Source organism: Lithobates pipiens, unplaced genomic scaffold (assembly GCF_037356315.1).
Source record: "Lithobates pipiens isolate NorthernLeopardFrog02 unplaced genomic scaffold, aLitPip1_a1.2 Scaffold_22, whole genome shotgun sequence".
Classification (NCBI taxonomy): domain Eukaryota; kingdom Metazoa; phylum Chordata; class Amphibia; order Anura; family Ranidae; genus Lithobates; species Lithobates pipiens.
The window spans coordinates 10,524,362-10,546,483 of NW_027507784.1; the positions used below are offsets into that span (position 1 = coordinate 10,524,362).

The following is a 22,122-nucleotide window of genomic DNA, read 5'->3' on the forward strand; positions in this document are numbered from 1 at the left end:
ATAGATATTGTGATTTATTTCCTCTAAAAAAGACTGTAATTCTGCATGGGACCCTCCCCAGATGATTAAAATATCATCTATATATCTTCTATAATTTTGAGGTTCCTTCTAGATGTTCCGTAAATTTGTTCTTCCTCCCAGTGGTCCAAGAAGAGGTTTGCCACGCTGGGTGCGTATTTTGCCCCCATAGCTACTCCCTTTGTTTGGACGTAATGTTTCCCTTTATACCAGAAGTGGTTATGGCTCATTGCCAGATCCAATCCTTCCAATATGTAATCTATTTGTTCTTGTTTCAATTCAGATTTATTATGGAGGGCCTATTCAACTGCATTGAGGCCGTCCTTCTGCCTAATATTTGTATATAGGGAATTAACATCGATTATGACTAGTAGGTCCTGGCACTTGCACTTTACCAATAGCAGCATATTGTTATAGCTATTTATGGTATATGGATAAGCATTTCTCACTTTATGGTTTTCATCCCATTATTTTTCATTTAACTGCCAGCACGCTGAAAACTATATGCAATTGAGTTCTTATTGATAGGCTTCTAGTAGTAAACGGTATAGCGCCAGGTCTATTCCTTGTCGTCCCCTTTAACATTTTTCCACCCAATCGGGTGGAAACAAAATAGAGGCTGCTCTTACCCAATTTTGTATATATTATACATTTGTCAATTTTTAAGCTGAGTGTTCCATAGCGCAACCTACCCCCCTCCTAATCCCATTCACAAATATAACTCCTGTACCTACAACAATACTCCACAGAAACAATGAGGGACATTTATCAATTCTGTACCACAGCCAGGAAAACCACAAACAGGAGCATTGAGGCAGAGTCGATGCACACTGTATGGTCATGCAGGAACTTCAGTATCTTCTGGTGAAACATCTTTAAACCTCCATTAACCATCTAAACCCCTTGACACCAACAGTACGCAGATTTGCACCCTCACTGGACTGGGATTTTTTCCATGGGGCCGCATATCCCTGTATCTGTCTTTGTATTTTGGCATGCGGTAGTTTACTACCACGTTAAGCCCCGATGATGGGGGTGAGCTGAGGTCCTTGAAACACATTTGGCTGTTGAGTCCATTACATGTTTTGGATTTTAACATTTTAATATTTAACATGTTCATAGGTAAAGCTGATGGTCAGGGGATCAGGAAGGAATTGTTTTCCCCTTGCTGGAGCAAATTGGATCATTCTTTGCTGTTTTTTTTTTTGGCTTCCTCTGCATCAACAGTGGATATAGGTTTGTTGTAATGTACAATTGAATATAATGGGAGTTTTTTAGTTTATCTTCTCCCCTTCTATTGGCTGAACCGGAAGGACTTTTTTCAACCAGACTAACTATGTACACTGAATGCAAATCCGGTGCGGTGCTCCAAATCTTTAATCCAATATCATAGCAATTGTTGCACAGACTTTGATAACTGACACAGTGTCAGATATGTCTTTATTATCTAGTAATTACACATTTGCTAAAAAATGCCCCTTAATAATGTTGGGGTGAGCAGGAAACCCCCAAAGCTGAAAAAGTATCACCAAGATTGATGTCATTTTGTATAAAACAAGCTAAAGTAAAAACAGAAGTTTTGTTCTGTAAATCTCGGGGGTGGTGACCATATTGAATATCGTCTATAGACCGGTGATCTCTACACATAACAGGAAGGTAATATTTACATATAAAGAAACCACAATACTATCATATGGTGAGCTTACCTGATTTGTCCAACTCTACAAAAAAAGTAAAAAAAAAGAACATTAGATTGTGTTCCTCAGCATACTTCTCTTGCAATTAGCAAATCATCATTCCAGTTAAGGTGATATTTTGTGACAACAATAATTATTTGTTATTAGTTAGTTATTATTAGTAGTATCATTTACACTTTGCCAACAATACATTGCTCACATTATACTCTACATGATGCTGTACTATGTGTTGTTAGCATTGCATTCGACCGGCAGATCATTAGATGGCAGTATGCAGTGAAATAAAGTACCATAAAATACAGAAAAATAAACTAAAAAAAACTCACTGTAGTAAAGGTAAAGGTAAAGATACACAAGACAAACAATGACTGGGGCAGAACTGCAGCAGAAAATAGATTGAGATCCTCATCATACAGAGGCATATTAAATATGAGGAACTCGTCCACCAGACCCAAAATTTGTCCTCATAGATCCCTGACCTGACCACCCATTTCCCACACTCCTGGTTCCTTACATTTAAAAACTACTAACTAAAACTACCTTTACTACAGTGAGTTTTTATACTTTATTTTACTGTATTTTATGGTATTTTATTTTATTGCATACTTTGCGTCGTTATCAGTTCTGTGTTTTTTTAACCCTTCCTTGTCATAAAAGTGTATTACTGCACTTAGATGTGCCTTCTTCTATGCTTTGTCAAGACACTTTAATGCAGAACTTCTTGAGAAACTGAAGATTCTCTAGAGCAACAAATATGGACATCAGAGGGCAGATCTGAGTGTAGTGCTTATTGAAAATATTTATTTAAGTAGACAATTGGCAACCTACAGGATACACATGGCAATAACTGGCATGCGATTGTAAACACACATATGTCAGCCTTTGGGGGGGAATCTTCTCACATCTACCTCAAAGGAATTCCAGCATCTGGGCTTGTGGAAACATGGATGAGTCAGCCTCACACTGGTCCATCAGACTCTCAGCTTCTCTGGAAACAGGAAGGCCAGACTGGGTTCCACAGCAGCTAGGCTCCTGTAGATATCGGTAGAAGGCTTGGAGACCAAAGGAGGACAGAAGACAGCCTGTGGTGGAAGGCACGCGGCTCCGGAAGTGATTTAATGTGCTTAGGGGGGCATAGTATTAAGGTTAGGTTACTTCTTTCTCAAACCAATAAAAATTCATGTGAAGTTGTATTTTGAAGCAATGATTGTAAGCAGTACATAGGTGAGCTTCATTCTTTTAAGTCAAAAGAATTTGAAAATTTGTACAACCTAAATAATGCCATGTGCACAATGAATGTAAGACATTTTATGAATTTTATCCAAAATACAACTTCACATGCATTTTCAGATTAATGGCATGCCGCCAAGCTGAATCGGTGTGGACTTCTAGTAATTTTAATAAGTTTTGCCATATTTACATGCTGGAACCAGTAGTCAACTTCCTGTATATAAACCAGCCTTGTCTCTGTCTCCATTGGTTTGATAAATAGGCAGCCAACCTTGAAATGGGTAACCACTCCCTCCAATCCCTGATGTTACTTCTGAAGCCATGTGCATTACACCACTGGCCATCTTCTGCTCCTCCTTTGCTCTCCAAGATATCCATTGACATCTACAGGAACCTAGCTGCTGTTTTTTTTTTTTTTTGAATAAAATTTTATTGAAAAAAGAGTGCATTACATAGTGACATAATCAGCAGGTACAAGGGTTTTTCGTATAATGTACAAGTCAGATAAAATATCAAGGTGGGCCACGCAATGTTGTATAGGCACAAGTATTTGAAATCAAAAGTGGAGAGTAACCCTCTCCCTAACAAAACTGAGAAACATGAGGAAGCCATAACTGGATGGATCTGCTAACAATAAGGCACTGAACTAACCTCAGAAGGAGAACAAGGTATGTTACAAATCAAAGGGAAGGCTATGAAAAGGGGGGGGGAAGAGGGGGCGGCCCAATTCTGTTCATCCATTGAAGGTAGTCATCCAGTAGTAGAGAGGGTCATGTTCGGCAAGATCCATTGTAGACAAAGGTAAGTTTATCGAGGTGTGCTCGTTCTGGCGGAGTGAGCTGCGCCACAATAAAAGAGTCCCATCTGTTGTGGAAGCGTTGTGAGGCTTTCTGGTGCGCCAGATTGGCGTTGAGTTTGTCACGAAAAAGAAGCTGCAGGAGATCTCTTTTAACCTGGGAGATGGAGGGTTTAGATGCAGAGGTCCAGTTGGCTAGTATGGCCCTTCTTGCTAGCAGGAGGCAGATCAAGGCCCAGTCTTTACCCGGTGGACTGGGAACGGTGGACCAAGGAAGCAGTGTGGGCTCCCAGTGCCCAAAGATAAGGAGTAGCGGGTCTTTGGGGAGCTTTAGCAATGTAATCTGAAATATATATGCCAGGATTTGGTCCCAAAAAGCAGAGAATGCTTGGGATGATGGCACAGTGGGCATAATGAGGGTGAGGCTGAACATAGTTGGGAAGTTGGGAGAAAGGGAATATGGGCACGGTGAGCGATTTTCAGCTGGGTTTCCCTCCAAGATTCATTGGGAACCAGGTTGTAAACAGAGTTGAGGCCTTGCAGGATCTTGTCTACTATGTCTTCATCTGGAAAGTCTTTTGCCCAATTTAACACTGAGGATGAAGCCAGAGAGGGGGTCGTTTTTAATAGGTTTATATATGTCGGAGATTTTGCAGGAGCCCTTTTGTATGAGTGTCTCAAGGAATGAGGACGTGAATCTTGTGGATTCGTTCCTGCAGGTTTTTTGAAGAAAGCTAACACATTGACCATAGTGGAAAGCAGAAGCATCTGGGAGAGAAAATTTGGCGGCTAGGTAACTGAATGATGCTACCCGACCGGATTCAGGATCACACAGGGAGAAAAAGGTATCGAGACCCTTCTGACGCCACACATCATAGGGCTGGTGTTCCAGACCCGGGGAAAAACTCGGGTTTCCTTGTATCGGGAGGAATTTGGAGATAAATGGAGAGAGTGGGAGACTTTTCCTCACCTCCCTCCAGGCAATAGCGATGTCTCTCAACAAGAGATTGTGCTGATGCGGTGTTGGTAGAGATTTCCATTTGCAGTGAAGAAGGGCTGTAAGGGAATAGGGATGGACCATTGCAGTTTCCAGCTGGTAGTTGGAACACTGGGATTTTTGGGTAATCCAATCCAGGCTCACCCGCAAAAGACAAGCCAGGTTGTACAATCTAAGGTTTGGAAGACTAATACCAGCTTCGGTCCTGGGAAGATGGAGTTTTAAAAAGGCTATGCGTGGTCTTTTGTTTCGCCAAAGAAATTTTGATATTACAGAATTCAAAGTTTTGATATCCTTGTGTCTGATAAGTAAAGGTATCGTTTGGAGAGGGTCCAGCAGGCATGCGAAACTGACCATTTTTACCAAGTTGCATCTTCACAGGAGCGAGAGGGGCAGATCCATCCAGTTTTCTAGTTCCAGGGTAATCTTGGCAAAGAGGGGGGGATAGTTCAGATGGTAAAGAGAGGAAGGGAGTTTCCCTATCTTGATTCCTAGGTAGGTGATATGCGATGTTGCTATCGTGAAGATGGATTTTTGAGCCCAAGCCCGAGGTGGGAGGGGACCGAGGGGCAATATCTCGCTTTTGGAATAGTTTATGCGTAATCCAGAACATTTTCTGAATTGATCAAAGGTGTATTTTATCGTGGGCATGTCTGCGGAGGGATTGGCGGAGAAGATGAGGACGTCGTCCGCAAAAAGAGACGTCTTCAATTCCTGCTCCCCTATTTTAATGCCATGGATCGAGGGCCACTGTTAGCAAATATCTAGAAAGTGGTTCCAGGGCCAAATTAAAGAGGAGAGGGGATAGAGGGCAGCCTTGTCTCGTGCCTTTATGTAGACGAAACTCATTTGAAAGAAGGCCGGCTGCTACCAATCTGTCTGCCGGTGATGTGTACATAGAATTTATGAGATGGAGAAAGGAGCCAGTGAATCCCATTTTGTTTAGAACCATAGAAAGCCATTCGATACTCACGTTGTCAAAAGCCTTTTCGGCATCGAGAGTAATAATAGCAAAGTCCCCATGTTTTAGTGCCATCATCACTTTTCTGATGTTGATCGTTGCCGTTCTGCCCTTCACAAAGCCTGACTGGGCAGGATGGATCAGAGAAGGGATGTTGTTAGCTAGTCTCGTGGCTACTATTTTGGAAAGGATTTTGACATCGAGATTTAGAATGGGCCTATATGAGCAAGGTTCTGTAATATCCTTCCCCTTCTTTTCTAGTAGCTTTACTATTGCCTGGTTGCCCGTGGGTAGATAGGGGCCACCCGACCATATGTGTTGGTAAACCTTTTCGAGTGTGGGTGCTAGGAGAGGGTTCAGGGATTTATAGAATTTGCCCGTTAGACCATCTGGGCCGGGTGCTTTAGAGGAGGTTAGAGTACGGATCGTGTTGGTTATTTCCGCAAGAGAGATGGGGGCATTAAGAGTGTCCAGTTGCGAGGGGGATATTTGGGTCAGAGTCACTCTGTCTAGGAAGTCGTGTGCCGTGGGCTTGTCGATGGGGTTGGCAGCATACAATGCCGAATAATAGCGCAGCATGGCCGAATTAATGCCTTTTTGCGTAGTCGTGATGGAGCCATCCGGCTCCCGGATAGCGGGGATAATAGTCAGGCGGTATGGACCCTTGCTAGCAGTTTACCAGCTTTATTCCCAAATTTGTGGAGAGTGGCATCAAAGTGTGCTCTCTTGATTGATTGCAGGGTGTCAGCCCATGTGTCAAACGACTGTTTGGCTATTTGCCAAGCAGTCCGGTTTTCATGTGTGTCATGGGTGTAGAGTGTTCGTTGAGCCTGATGAAGTCTGGAACTGGAGGTGTTGTAGTTGAGGTGTGCGTTTTTTTTTAAGGAAGATGCATACGAAATGATGCGTCCCCGAAGGAAAGCTTTCTCAGCATCCCATAACAGATTTGGGTTATCAGCATGGTCCGCATTTGTTTGTGCGTATAGTCGCCATTCTTTTGCGATGTAGGTTTGGAAATCCGCGTTGTGTTGGAGGAAGGAGGGGAAACGCCAAATTTTGGGATTTGGGTGGATATCAGGGGTCTCTAGAGATACAGAAATGGGAGCATGGTCGGAGACAGCAATATCGTGGATCTCCACTTCTGGGATTAAGGGAAGTAGATTGTGTGAGCAGAATATGTAATCAATCCTGGTGAAAACATTGTGTGGATGTGAGTAGAAGGAGAATTCCCTATCAGTCGGGTGATGCAACCGCCATACGTCAAGGAGACGAAGGGATTCCATTGTTGCTGCTAGCACTGTGGCATTGGTTGGAGTCGGGGACGGGGTAAGTCGTTGTTGCGGGGATTTGTCATCTAGTGGGTGAAACACAGAGTTAAAATCCCCCCCAACGACCTGGGGAAGTAGAGGGTAGCGCAGGAGCCAAGTGGTTAGCGTGTTGAAGAACTGTTTCGTGGGGATGTTAGGGGCATAAATGTTGGATATTACTATTTCCCTTGTCCCTATGAGGACACCTAGCTGCTGTTGAACCCACCCTGTCCTAGCCGAGGATCTGAGGGATTGATGGATCTGTATGAGGCTGACTTATCCATGTTGCTACAATGCACCTATTTATCTATATCTGTCTGCTGCCAGTACTAAAGTGTGTGTTCCTTTGATGTATTGCCACACTTAGTCTGCTGCAATTGGCTTCCATTGACATCTACAGGAGCCTAGCTGCTTTGAAATCTAGCCTGGCCTTCCCTTTCTATGACTGAGAATCGAGCAATCAAATTCCACTGATGGCTCAGTTCTCAGAGCTCGGTGAGTAGAAAGCCGTTAACTGTCAGGCACTGGATCTCCGCTCTGCACACCATTCACTGGAGCGCTGAGCTGTGGAGAGGGCTGGAATGACTAGCTCAGGCTGTCGGTGGCTTGTTGAGAGGCTGAGCCGGATGCTGGTCCAGGCATGTGGGTGGATCCTGACTATATGGTCGTGATCTTTCCTTATCCTGGACCTGCTTTGTGATGTCAGCTGACAACAAGCTTCAGTCCACTGACAACTGAAAACAAGTCACAGGAGTGCAGAATGAAATACACTCCTATAATCCACAGGAAAAGTACAGCCAAAATGAGCTTCGGCTGTGCATCGCTGATAAGGTATTTTTATTATTATTGAAAGCTAACATTTTCACTTATTGCTCTTTTTTTGCAGGAATTTCAGAAAATTAAAAATTCCAAATCTTGCTTCTTACTAAATATAACATCCACTGATACGAAAAAATACTTTTTTTATAGAGAGTTGTATGATACTTGGGTACAGAGAAAGGGCAACAACAACAACAACAAACAATTGGCTGAACAACCTTCATCACATTTCCAAAATTGATTGTGAAGTTCCTGACAGTTCAGCATAACAAGAACGTGGGTCCAAAAACTCTAAAAATTGGGATGAAGTCTGGATAAATAAAAAAAAAAAACTGAAAAAACAAGCAGTAGCTCCTAGTAACTTGGGAATCTCGTATACTTTAACAATGTAGTAAAAAAAAAAGTATTACAATGAATTTGGGGGGATAACAGCATTTGGCGGTCTCAGACAACAGCAGTAAGGAATAGAGCAGGAAGCAATGTAAGAGTAATGCATTTTTAGACTTTATTCCAAAAATAATGGCAAGGATACTTAGATATTACTAGGTGAGAGGGCCTGGAAGGTGGCAGGAGCCTTGGGGCAGATAACAATAGCAGTAGGCATGGATGTATAAATTAGTCTGAGGCAATAAAATAAAAAACTGTACCAGTTGACAATTGGCAAGCCAATAGACCACAACAGTCCACACTGACTGCCAATAGTCAACGTCACAGACTGATATGATGTTTGTGCTGTTAAGAGGATACACTGAAAAAATGAATCTGCTTCTTTTTGTACAAATTAAAAGAGAACACTAACATTAGTCTGCACTGCCCTCACTGTAGCCAACTGCTATAAAAAGCTCTTCTACTCTATGTTACCACAACAATCTCTCCATTCCTTCTCCCTCAACCACAATAGGGAAATATGAGCTCTCGGAGGGGGCTCCCCTTCATACCAGAGGGGGGGATAGAACACTTTACAGGATTAAAGTAAAAAGATTGGCTCAATGGAGGTCACATGTCTCCCAGAAGATGTTTTGGAGTCTGAAATGCCAAAAAACACACCACAATCCGGATTCGTTATTACCCAAATTTAACAAATCCATTAAAGAGGGATTCCACCAAAAAAAAAAAAATATTAAAAGCCAGCAGCTATAAATACTACAGCTGCTGACTTTTAATAAATGGACACTCACCTGTCCCGCGTTCCAGCGATGCCGGCAGCCGAGGCTGATCGATCGATCGGCTCTCGGCTGTTGCCGCCACCATTCTAGGTGAGGGAATCAGGAAGTGAAGCAAATCGGCTTCACTTCCCGGTTCCCTACTGCTCATGCGCGAGCCGCGCCGTGCAATAGGAAATCTCCGCGCTGTCACTGGGACCCGTGTATGTCCCAGCAGACAGCGCGGCAGGGCAGGAAATGGCGTAAACTCCCACGGGAGTCTATGCCCGGAAGTGGGTGAAAATACCTGTCTTTGACAGGTATCTCCACCCCCCTCCCCCCTGAAAGGTGTCAATTGTGACACCAGAGGGGGGGAGGGATCCGATCAGCGGAGGTTCCACTTTAGGGTGGAATCCCGCTTTAAGTCTGATCTGAATTTAACATTATCCAAATACTGAGAAGGACTTATTAGACAAGTCATAGGAGAGGACCTGTCAGAGCCAGAATTATTCATATACTGCAAGGTGATAAAACTTACCAGTGAATCCCAATATCTGAACAGAAAGTGATGTATTCCCCTGAGCATTCAGAATCCAGGATCCCGCAGCCGGACTTTTTACCAAATGAGAACTTAGAATAGCAGGATCATAGTAGTAATAGTAATAGTAGTAATAGTAGTAATAATATGGATTTTTTTCAAATTTAAATGTGTTTCCTAAAATGATAAAGGATAAGTAATTAGATACAATTTAATTACAATTATACATTGAAAACAAGGCTAATAAATGTATTTTGTTATGTTATGTTTTGTAGCCGTATTGGTGCATGTGTGACAGACTCAAATGTCAGTACTCAATTGTTTCTGGGGTTAGTAGTAGGAAAGCTAAAAGCTAGTGAAGCCGTTTCTTGTTCTCCATGTCTTCCATTTTATTGGTCTCTTTCTCCTGTTTCTGCTCCAACCCTTTCTGGTTCCCAGACAGAACAGCAGAGCACTCAAAAGTACCTACAACATGGTTATAACAATTCAATCTTTGTGTGATGCTATAAGAAGCATGATAATATCACAGTTATATTCAATATATGTGTAGAGCTAGCTCCTAACGAGCAGGCGCTATGTTTTTTTGAAAAGTTAATTTGTCTGAAACCACAGTTGGGTTTCAGGACTATTTCTCTAAATTTCTGGTTTCAGTACCAGTCCAGCTCGGTTGCACTGGGTTCTCCTTGACTGCAGGTGTTGCTGTCACCGCCGGCAAGAGTAGAAACACAGACTAGCTGGGTGTATTGAATGCCATTGTTTTCTCGGAACCAGCACAGTGGGAGTGTTTCCTGCTGTGCATTCTGGGAGGTGGTATTTAAGGTACCGATGCCACGTGGTGTGGGGTTCCATCTTTATTTTCTGTCTGTTCGGTTCTGGTGGTCCTCCTGACCCAGCCCCATGGCCCTCCTGGCCTGGGATGCGGAACCATGCATCCCAAGTCTCGGGGCCGGCTGGTCCGAGGCGATGCAAATGCAGGGACAGGCCTGACTGGATTTCGGGGCCTACTGAGCAAGGGTGGTCTAGTGCCATCTCATCTGAAGGGAGAGGCCAAGCAACTGAAGAACCCCAGGGAAGGACTCTTCAGGAGAAGGCCGTGCACAAGGCTGGCTTCTCTGAAGGAGCCTGGAGGCTTAGTTGAAGGACGCAACCTAGATCAACACACATACGGTATCGCTGGATCGGCTGAGAGAACCTGGTACCGTATGTTAGCTCATTTAAATTTATCTACGTCCCTCAGTAACGATCAAATGTACATCACAAGTCTATGGCAGAGACCTTGGTCTCTGGTGATAGTCAGTCCAAAGACCATAGGGCACCTTTCAGTGGGACATGCAATTGTGTTTAACCTAGTCTTATGCTCAATAATTACTGACCTTCCTGAAGAATCTTTTCATAAGCACCTTTTTATTTAATAGCCACCTCTGCTGACCACAATTTAGTTATAATTTGGGGACTCAACACCTTTACCATTGTTCACTGGATCTGATAATAGCCTAACACAATGGAAGTCCCTGATGAGTGTTGAGTTTGCCCATCCACACTCTGCATGAAGATAGTCATATTCTCCACATGTGCTAAATTAGGTAGTTTGAATCTAGGATGGGTTTCCAGAAACCCTATGAATGGGATTATGCCCTTATTTCACTTTCTGCTATCCTTTCCATATATGTTAATCTAAATACTACACTTAGAAGGATCTCTTTTGTGGCTTTTTCACCTCGTCTCTGCTCACCTGGAGCACCATTAACACATTTAAGATATCGCTTTCATCGGGGCGTGGTCTGGAGCTTCATGGTGTAGGACGTGTTGAGTGAGAGCTCCGTCTGAGACCTTATCCTTCTATCTCATCCTTTGGGAATTTTCCATTTTCCATTGAAACTTACCGCAATGAAGCCCGGGGACCTTGTGCTCACTCTGCCCCCCATGTCGCCCGACCAAAAGACCCTCCGAGGTGGTCGCCAAGCTGGCTAAGTTCCGCCATGAGGACCAAGACGTGGCGGAGGAAGATGGTGGCCCTGCTCGTACCGCAGAGGAGCTTCCTGCTAACGACACCGACAAGATTCTCAAGGCCGTATCCTCCTGCCAAACCGCCCTTACTACCAAGATAGAGGAGGTTAAAGTAGACATCTCCCATATTCGGCATGACTTGCAGAAACTGAGGGATAGGGTGTCCGAGGCCGAACGGCGAGTGGGCCACTTGGAGGCGGACATTCCTCCTCTACAGACTTCAGTGGAGCGCCTACAACACCAACTCAGTGTCGTCCTCCATAAACAGGACGACATGGAAAATAGACTCCGCAGGTGCAATCTCCGCTTCGTGGGCCTCCTGGAGCGCTCGGAGGGCTCCGACCCCCCCACCTACTTGGAAAACCTCCTCATTAAAACCTTTGGCAGGGAATCCTTCTCCTCCACATTTGTGATTGAATGGACACACCGCCTGGCAGCTCGTCCCCCGCCAGCCGACACACCTCCGTGGACATTTATTGCTAAGCTACTTAACTACAGAGACCAGGATACAGTGCTTCATCTCACCCGTGAACGGGGAAATATACCGGTCGACAACGTTACGGTGGCGGTGTTCCCGGATTTTTCGGCGGAGGTCCAGTGGAGGCGAGCGCAATTCACTGAGGTCAAGCGTCAGCTGCACGTTCGCCATCTACCATATGCAATGCTGTTTCCTGCTCGGCTCCGTGTGACCCGCGAGGGCAAGACATATTTTTTTCGAAGACCCTGCCGCTGCCTCATCGTGGCTGGAACAGGGAGAGGAGCGGGGCCCTGCTCAATGATGACCATCGCAGCCCCTGGGGAGCGCATACCTACTTACCTCAACAACCGTGACTGATCCCTGCCCCTGCCTTCCTCCCCCGCCGTATCCCCCCTTTTCCACCGATCCCCTGAACTGCCGCCCCTACCACTGTGAGCACCCTCTGTCCGGGAGAACGCTATGCTGCTGACTCATGTGTTGCCTACCATCGTACCCCTTCTGTCCCCCGGATACACAGTTTTTATTACTCCCCCAAATGTTTTTCTCCTCTGCATTGCTGATCGGGTGGTGGACGGTGGGCGCATCCTTCTCCGCTCTCTCTGTATTGGATGTCCGTATTGGGGTGACGTGGATCATACTGGGGGTTTTGTGCCTTTGCTCTTGCTCCACTCTACTTTTGCCCTCCTTCCCCCCTTTTCCTGTCCCTTCCTGCTAGCACATACGGAGGTCCCCCTGTGGTTGCTTGGACCCCTTGCTTCTGTGCCCACCCACCACCCCCTCGGGTGCGGTCCTTCGCCTACCTTGTTTTGCCCCTCTTCCCCTGAGTGCCCCCCATGATATGTTCCCTTTTGGTCTCACAGACGACCAGCTGACTCTTGCCCTGGAAAATGTATACCCTGCAATTTGTTGTACTGTTTGCTCTGCAGTTTGTTATAATTGCGCCCACTAATGCTATGTTTCCCTGGCCAGCAGTCACTACCGTGGCTGCGGCAAGGGACCGTTCTGATGTTCTGCCCCGCTGGTCCAGTGTAGGCACTGTTATTAATGTTATCAAGGTTATCTATGTCATGTACTGTGTTATTTACAGCTGTAGCTTTACTAATGGTGTGTTCTTGTTTTTGTGGGTGATGACCTGGGGGAGGTCCCGTGGCTGTCTCTCTACCATGCCCACCCGAGCTTCCCATTAAGGGGGTCGGTAGTGGATTTACCCATATCTGCAAGATCCATGGCTGCGCTTAAACTTGCAACCTGGAACGTCAGGGGCCTTGGAGCTAAACCCAAGCGATTGGCGGTCCTTACCCACCTTAAACGCCTGGGAGTGGACATCTCAATCCTTGTCGAGACTCACCTCACAGGCCAATCCCAAAGGGCGCTCAGAAAACCCTGGGTTGGCTGGATGTACAGTGCCCCTTACACCTCTCATTCACGAGGAGTAGCCATTTTAATTGCCAAAACTTTGCAGTTCCAGCTGCACGACCTGTGCTCAGACCCACACGGTAGATTTCTGTTTCTACATGCCACCGTGAGTGGTCTGACGCTGCTTATCATGGCCTTCTACATACCACCACCCTTTCAATTTCAGGCCCTGCAAGAGGGTCTCACCTTTATGACCAAATTCCCCACAGTACCTGTAATCTGGAGAGGGGACTTTAACATGACCCTTAACCCCAGCCTCGACAGACTCGGCACAACTGACCAACTGTCCCCCCTTCCTCATACCACTAGGTTTGGTAGGTTTGCAGCAAAACTGGCCATGACAGACTCCTGGAGACATAAACATCCGACCACTAAGGCCTTCTCCTGCTTTACCCCCTCACGCCGAGCCATGTCCCGCATAGACATGGCCCTGCTCTCCCCTCCCCTGCTACCCGAATTATTGGAGGTTGGATTCGATGCCAGAGTGCTGTCGGATCACTCCCCATACTGGCTGACGTTGCGACTGCCATCGACTGTACCCCCCGCATATGGAGACTGAACCCCTTCTGGTTCATGGTTATCCTGGGTTCGGAGGAACTACAGAGGAAAGTGGCTTACTTCCTTCGCGCGAACTCGGGGTCTGCATCCACTGGGTCAGTTTGGGAGACATTTAAGCTCCACGCTAGGTTGCTCTTGTCCACCCGCATCAACAGATACAAGGCCACCTCTAGGCAGGCACTGGCACAGGCTGAGGAGCGCCTGCAGTCCCTTGAACAACAATTTGTGGCAGACCCTTCACTGGAACACGCCACCCAGCTTCGTCTCCAGTCCCGGTTGAGAGACCATTTACACTACGAGAAAGCGAAACAGGGGCTATTTTTCAGTAGACAGCGTATTTTTGAACAGCGAGCGGGTAAACTGCTAGCCTACATGGTCCAGCTGGACTACAGCCCCCCGGTCGTGGTTCAGCTCCGCAACGAAACCGGTGACATGATTTCTGACCCTGACCTGGTACTGCAGGAGTTTAGACTGTTCTACTCCACCCTGTACACCTCCATATCGCGACACTCGCACGCTGACCTTACTCAATTTCTCCACACCATTAAGTTCCCCTCTATCAGCCAAGATCAGAGATCCCTCCTGGAGGCCCCATCTCCCCTGATTGTATTGCCGAGGCACTTGCCTCCCTCCCATCCTCCAAGGCGCTGGGCTCGGACCGGCTGCCCCTAGAATTCTACACTTATTTCCAAGAAACACTAATCCCAGAACTGCACACACTTTACACTCACATGTTCGACACGATGTCCCTCCCTGCCTCCATGAGTGAAGCCCTCATTGTACTTATACGCAAGCCTGGTAAGGACCCTTGCTACCCGGAGTCATACCGCCCAATTTCCCTCCTGCAGCTGGACGTCAAAATCCTAGCTAAAATCTTGGCCTTGCGACTTAATAAAGTTATCCTCAGCCTGATACACCCTGATCAGACGGGGTTCATGCCTAACAAGAACACTGCCTTTAATCTCCGCAGGCTCTTTATGAATCTGCAGGCCACTCATGACAACATTGGCTCATGGGTGGTGGTGAGTCTCGACGCCGCAAAGGCGTTTGACTCCGTTGAATGGTGTTATCTATGGGAATGTCTGACCAATTTTGGTTTTGGTCCTAATTTTATTAAATGGCGTCAGCTTCTGTATAGCGCTCCCACTGCTCAGATTCAGGTCAACGGTAGGATATCAGACTCCTTCCCCCTGTCCCGGGGAACTCGCCAAGGATGCCCAATATCCCCCCTTTTATATGCATTGGCAGTTGAACCATTGGCCATTGCTATTCGCGATCACCCGTACATTAGAGGCCTGCGGTCGGGCCCCTTTGACGGAAACCCTAAGGCCGCGTACACACGAGAGGATTGTCCGTCCAACTTAGTCCGCTGAAACGTGTTTCAGCGGACAATCCGCTCGTGTGTGGGCTTCAGCTGACTTTTTCAGCAGACAGTCTGCCGAACCAAGTCTTTCGGAATTTCCGTAATTTTGTCCGTCCAAACTTGGTTTCAGCGGACAGTCCGCTCGTGAGTAGGCAAGTTGGACGGACTAAGTATGGCGCATGCTCAGAAAGGATTTACACGGCCGAAGGTTGCATTGCAGTGTATTGCACGTCGAATTTCTAGTCCCGTTGTACGTGCTGTACACGTCATCGCGCAAGTTTTCAGCGGACTGTTCGTTCATCGCGTGTGGTCAAGTCCGTTCATTCAAAAGTACGACGGACTGTCTGTCAGACTGTCTGATGAACTAAGTTGGGCGGACAATCCTCTCGTGTGTACGCGGCCAAAGTCTATATGCAGACGATATGTTGTTGTACCTAGAGGATTCGGGTCCCCCTTTGATGGTGGCCCTGCGACTGATAGAGCAGTTTGGGGAATATTCTGGGCTACGGATCAATTGGTCCAAGTCCCAGATCCTCCCCCTGGATCGGAGAGCCCCGTCTGATGACCAGGCGGCACTACCCCTGGTCAGAGCAAGTCTGATAAAGTATCTGGGAGTACAATGCTCACGATCATTGACTGACTATGCCACCTTAAACATAGAACCCTTGTTTGCCCTTCTTAAACACAAAACTCAGGCATGGTCCCGTCTCCCCCTTGGGGTGATGGGCCGTGTAAATATGGTCAAGATGATCCTCCTCCCCAAACTGCTCTATATGTTCTGGCACGCTCCCCTGCGCGTCCCACTTAGAACCTTTAAATCTCTGGAGCCCCTCTTAAACACGTTTATTTGGGGCTCATCCCGACACAAGCTCTCATGGAGCGCTCTGAAATGTCCTTCTCACCTGGGCGGCACTGCCTTACCAGACCTGTACTATTACTATCTAGCCTTCCAACTGTCCCACTTCTATTATTTTAATCAGGCTGACAGAGATCGCTACACCACCTTGGCGTGTTCCCTGCACTCGGCCAGGTCAAACATCCGTTCTGTCTCCTTATGCGCGGCCCTCAGGGACTACCCGCCCTGGGGAGTGACATGTTGTCCCACCATTGTTTGGTCTGGCAGCAGGCCACTTCCATTACTGGGGCCCCCAGGTTCCACTCCCACACCCCCCTTTGGGATAACCCCTTGCTCCCCGAACTATTTACCGTCCCTGGCCGCTCTTTATGGTTGGCCATGGGCGTTATTTTTCTGTCCCAGGTCATCACCAACGGAATTATTAGACCCTTCCAAGCCCTCAAAGACGAATTCGACCTCCCCAACCGAGTGCTCTTCCGATACCTTCAGCTCCGCCATGCCCTTAACTCCCAATTCGGATCCCTTATCCCCAGACTTGAGCGCTCCCGATCCTGACCGTGGTCCTGGGGGACAACCCTAAGCAGATGATTTCTTTCTTCTACAACAACTTACTCACGCCGGGGGCGTGTGCATATCGACTTAAGGCTAGATGGGAGGTGGACATGGGGGCTATCGAGGACGCGGACTGGGACAGTGCACTAGATGCTCTTAAGTTGGTTTCCCCTAAACTTACAGACAGACTCACACACCTTTACATGCTCCACAGGTCATATCTAACCCCCAGTCGGCTGTCCAAATTTAGGCCAGGCTATGATCCGGCATGCCCTAAATGTGATGATCCCCAGGCCCCATTCTACCATCTCATATGGTCATGTCCCGAGCTGCAGGCTTACTGGAAACAGATTGTTGAATTCCCCCATGACCAAATGGGCTCCCTGCTGACACTCTGCCCCCACCAATGTTTGTTAGGAATTCTCCTTGTACCCGAGGAGACAAGGATTCTGACTACTTTCCTGCAAGAGACTATTTCTTGCCAGGCTGCTGATAGCCCGCACCTGGATGAGCTCGACCTCCCCTACTGTCTGGAAATGGAAGGCGGCTGTCAACGCTACTCTCCCCTATAAAAAATTGCTGTATAAGCATAGAGGATGCCCGGGCAAATTTGCCAAGATATGGGACAAGTGGGTGGGAGACTCTGATACATGTACAGACCAAGTGTAACCTGTAGCCACTCCACCCCCTAAACTATCAAGGGCCTGTCCGATGAGACCAGTCGACCCCTGTAGCTGATGGGGGGATCCCCATCCTTGGCTGATGGTCCCATGTTCCCCCCTTATGAGCAACCTCATGCAACCTGGGCCGTGTATTTGCCTGTGACCCCCACTTTCTGCGGTCCTCTTTTCCCCCCCTCCCTGAACACACCATACTACTCTTGTAAATGTACTATTATGCTTGTAAACAAAGGATTATTTTCCCAGTCCATCCTACTGTTAACAGCTGTTTTATCCGTATATTTGGTGCATGTTGCACCCTACATGTGTTTCTGTTGTCCTATGTATTTTACATGCTCAATAAACGTTCCTTTTCAAATAAGATATCGCTTTCATCGCTATCATAAAACATTTTGAGTTATCACATTCAGTATCATGATATGAGTTTATTTTTTTTAAATCAGAATTTATTTTAATTTTTTATACCACAACAACATATACACAAACATAACATTAAATCAAAACATCAAAATTATACACAAAGCCCAACAAAAAGAGAAAAAAAGAGGGGGGGGGGGGCAATTTTAACCCACCCCTTTCCCCACTCCATTATCAAGTTAATACAAAATCCTTTTTACTCAAATAGATTTTTATTAATAAGAAAAGGGGGAAAAAACATAAATACAGAAGTGCCAGGACACAATGACACAATATTATAATATCGTACACATAGAAGTCGTAGGATTGACAGCACATAAACAAATACCGTTCTTTGCAAACTGTATCCTGTGAAATTAGTAACAAAAAAAGAAAAGGAAGAAAAAAGTAAACCATAGAACTCATCCAAGAGCTGACCTTCTATTGTATTGCATAACACGTGCTGGAGATGAGATCCAGTTATTCCGAGTAGCATTCACAACACTTTAGGACAAGAGATGTAAAACTTCAACATTTTGGAACACGGAAAGAAGGGAAAGACCAAAAGAGAGGGGGGGGGAGGGAGAATGTACATGGAATTGAGGCAGTCTACACCAAATTATTCATACTATTAGTCGCAGTCATACAATTCATCCATTATCCTGGAACCGGCAGTTCCAGGCAGACCAATATGCCCTGTATTTCGCACCTGTACCATCTCGGTATGCTAAAAAAATTTCATATGCCGAAATGATAGTGACCTTTGTGATCAGTTCCCGCATAGTAGGTATGTCCCCCGATTTCCAACTTTGTACTATCAGGGACCTCGCTGCTAATATGATGTTCATAGCTGTGGCTCTCAATGGTAGGGGATAGACCGACATATCTATACTCAGCAATGCTTTTTCGGGAGATGACCTATTAAGAACTCCTGAAAGCCTCATTCCAGAAGCTCCGCAAGTGTGGGCATGCCCACCACATGTGTATAAGTGTGCCCACCTGACCACACCCTCTCCAGCAAAGATTGGATTGTCCCTCTGAAAATGTAGCCATAATATAGGGGGTAAGGTGCCATCTGGCTGTGAGTTTAATCGCCAGTTCCCAATAGTTTGAACACCTTGAGAAACGGATATTGTCTTTAATTGCTGATAACCATTGTCTATCCGTAAATTGTTTCCCGAGATCTGATTCCCATTTCACCAAATGACCAAATTTAACAAAAGAAGATTTATTATTCAGGAGGTCGTACAATATAGTGATGCCTCTGGGTTTGGGGCTGGTCAAATTTAAACACTCCCACGCCCCCGAAGGGATTAGGGAGTTAGTGGAGCCCGATTGACGCCACCAGGACGCAATTTGAGAATAGGTCAAAAAATCAGTCGGGGGGATGTTAAAGTTAGTACAACAGTCGTGGAAGGAAAGAATACGATCTCCTACTATGAGCTCCTGGACCAGAGTAATCCCTTTGGTGAGCCATATATTCAAGGAGATATTGGGTATCAACCATTGGAGTGACTTCACAGGAATGGGGACTGTCGTTAGTCTGTCAACATTGCGCGACAACGCTAGGAACCTGCTCCACGATTGCAGAGAGGCTTGTATGGTGGGGTGGTCTACCTCAATGTGGGATTGGTCAGCACTAAAAGCCAATAAAAGAGAGTTCAATGTCCTAGGGTGTACCCATGATTGCTCTAGTTGGCACCAAGGCTTGGGTTCTGTTGGGGAGATCCAGCTTCTTATCTGGTCCAGTACGGCTGCGGTGGCATAGTCTTGGAGAACCGGGATTCCTATACCCCCCCACTTGTTTATTTTTGCCCTGCATATTAGACGAAAATCTCGCCTTTTTCCCTGCCCAAATGAAATTTAACATTTGTTTTTGAAGGGTCTTAAAAAAGGAGGGGGGAATAATTATCGGTAAGGCTCTAAATAAGTATGTTAATTTGGGGAGTAGCAGCATTTTATAGGCTGCTAAACGACCGTGCCAGGACAAAAAGTGCTTCTGGAGTTTGGTTATTTCACCATGGAGAGCTTCCAGCATTGGAGGAAAGTTCGCGTGAAATAGTTGTGGTAGGGGTTATGTGAGTGCCTAGATATTGGATATAGTCAGAGGACCAAGGATACGGAAAGTCTCTTTGTAAGTTTGCCTGTAGATGGGCATCAATTCCCAATCCTAAGATACATGACTTACTTTCATTAATCTTATAAAATGCTACTTTACTGAAATTAGTCAGTACCTCCTGAGCTGCCGTCATAGATTGGTAGGGATTGGACAATGTCAAAATGACGTCATCCGCAAAAAGTGAGATCTTGTGTTGCACCCCTCGAGCCGAGATGCCTTGAATTCCGGGATGCCTCCTGATCATCTCCGCCACGGGTTCCATCACCATGGCGAAGACGATCGGGGACAACAGGCACCCCTGCCTAGTGCCATTTGTTATAGTAAAATTCTTAGAGAACATCCCCTCTGCAAACACAAACGCAGATGGGGAGGAATAGAGCGCCAAAATGGCTCTCCGTATCCCCCCCATCAATCCAAACTTTTGTAGAACTTGAGTCATATACCCCCAATGAATGCGGTCGAAGGCCTTCTCCGCATCTAGTGACAGAAGCAGAGAAGGCTTCCCCGACCGCTCCGCTGTATGAACCAGATTAATCAGTCTCCTAGTGGCATCATGAGCCTGTCGACCCAGAACAAAACCCACTTGATCGTGATTAATAAGACTGGGTAGAAGTTTTGCTAGCCTATTGGCCACTAGTTTAGCATATACTTTAACATCGACATTCAGTAAAGATATCGGTCTATAGTTCTGTGGCATGGAAGTATCTTTACCTGCTTTAGGAATGGTAATAATTGAGGCCGTCAGCATCTCCTTTGGAAAGGCGGCGGCGGACATCGCGGCATCAAAAATCTGTTTAAGGTATGGGGATAGCTCAAGCTGATATAACTGGTAATATTCTGACGAATAGCCATCTGGGCCTGGTGCCTTGTTGTGAGGTATACCTTTAAGCACTGATTGAATTTCAGGGATTGTGAAAGGTAGGTTTAGCTCACCTAGTTCATCTTGGGAGATTTTGGGAAGGTCAACCTCCTCTAAAAACTTCGAAATTAGAATGTCTGAGGGTTGATGCGTGCTCGGGTCTTCCCTAAGGTTATAGAGGGACTCATAATAATCACTGAAAGCATCAGCAATGTCTTTTGGATTGTGTACTTGCTGTGTACTTGTACTCTGCTGAGTGACAGGATTGAGCAGGCTGCCAATCCTCTGATGGGAAAATGTATCTTTGAGCTGGTTAGCTAGTAACTTTCCTGCTCTATTATTATAACGGTAGTTGTTAGATTTCAAGATGCGAAAATGGTTCACCTGTTGGGAGACCAGGAGCGCACGTAGCTCTTGTCGTGCAGAGAACAAGGCGTCCCTCGTCCTCTGCGTAGACAGTTGTTTGTTAGACACTTCCAGGGTGTGTATGTCCTTCAGCAGAGAGTTGAGCCACTCCGTCCACCGCCGTTTAATTTGTGCACTTAATTGGATCAGTATAACTCTTATATAAACCTTGTGGGCGCCCCAAAGGGTGAAGGGGTCCGACACCGATGGAGCATTGATCTCAAAGAATTCCGCCAATTTGTCCCGTATAAATTTCAAGTTTGTAGGCTGAGAAATGATAGAAATATCATTCCGCCATCTGTTCGCTCTCGTCTTGGCACCATGGCCCCCCACCCTCAGGGACACCGGAGCATGATCCGACCAAGTAATAGTATGTATATCAGATCGTACTATCTTTTGCAGTAAAAATGTGTCTACCAAAAAGAAATCTTTACGAGAGTAAGTATGGTGAACGTTGGAAAAAAAGGTAAAATCCTTTTCAGAAGCATGCTGACAACGCCAAGCATCGTGTAGATCAGAAGTGGATAGAAAGTTCCTGAGGTTGGGTCTATGGGACTTTTTCCTCTGGGGGCCGGATACATCCAGCTCACCCCCAGGGACCGCATTAAAGTCACCGCAGATAAGGACATAGCCCTGTCTCAACCCAGAAACCTTCTTCCAAATTTTCCGCATAAACTTAAGTTGATGAACATTGGGGAGGTACACATTGACAATAGTATATTTCTGTTGATCTATTTCACAAATAAGAATTAGAAATCTCCCCGAGGGGTCTAGGAAGGTGTCTATGTGTGTGAACGAGATAGAATCCTTAATAGCAATCGCTACTCCTGCTTTCTTTTTGGGACCCGATGCCAGGAACACATGTGGGAATTTGCGATTGGAGAAGGGAGGATGTTTATCCAGCATAAAGTGTGTCTCTTGGAAGCAT

The 22,122-nt window shown here is 46.0% G+C and overlaps 1 protein-coding gene across 2 annotated transcripts in view; it reads right to left on the reverse strand.

The window, feature by feature from the left end:
• The window catches only part of LOC144000364 (uromodulin-like), a 100,373-nt gene that overhangs the window by 28,709 nt on the left and 49,542 nt on the right, over nt 1–22,122 (reverse strand). The window contains exons 7-8 of one of the 2 annotated variants that reach the window (XM_077494158.1): nt 9,506–9,682; nt 1,725–1,739 (exon numbers count right to left, since the gene is read on the reverse strand). In XM_077494158.1, the coding sequence (XP_077350284.1) occupies nt 1,725–1,739; nt 9,506–9,682 (192 nt within the window). The remainder of the gene's footprint in view (nt 1–1,724; nt 1,740–9,505; nt 9,683–22,122) is intronic. The other variant, XM_077494159.1, reaches the window with a different exon arrangement.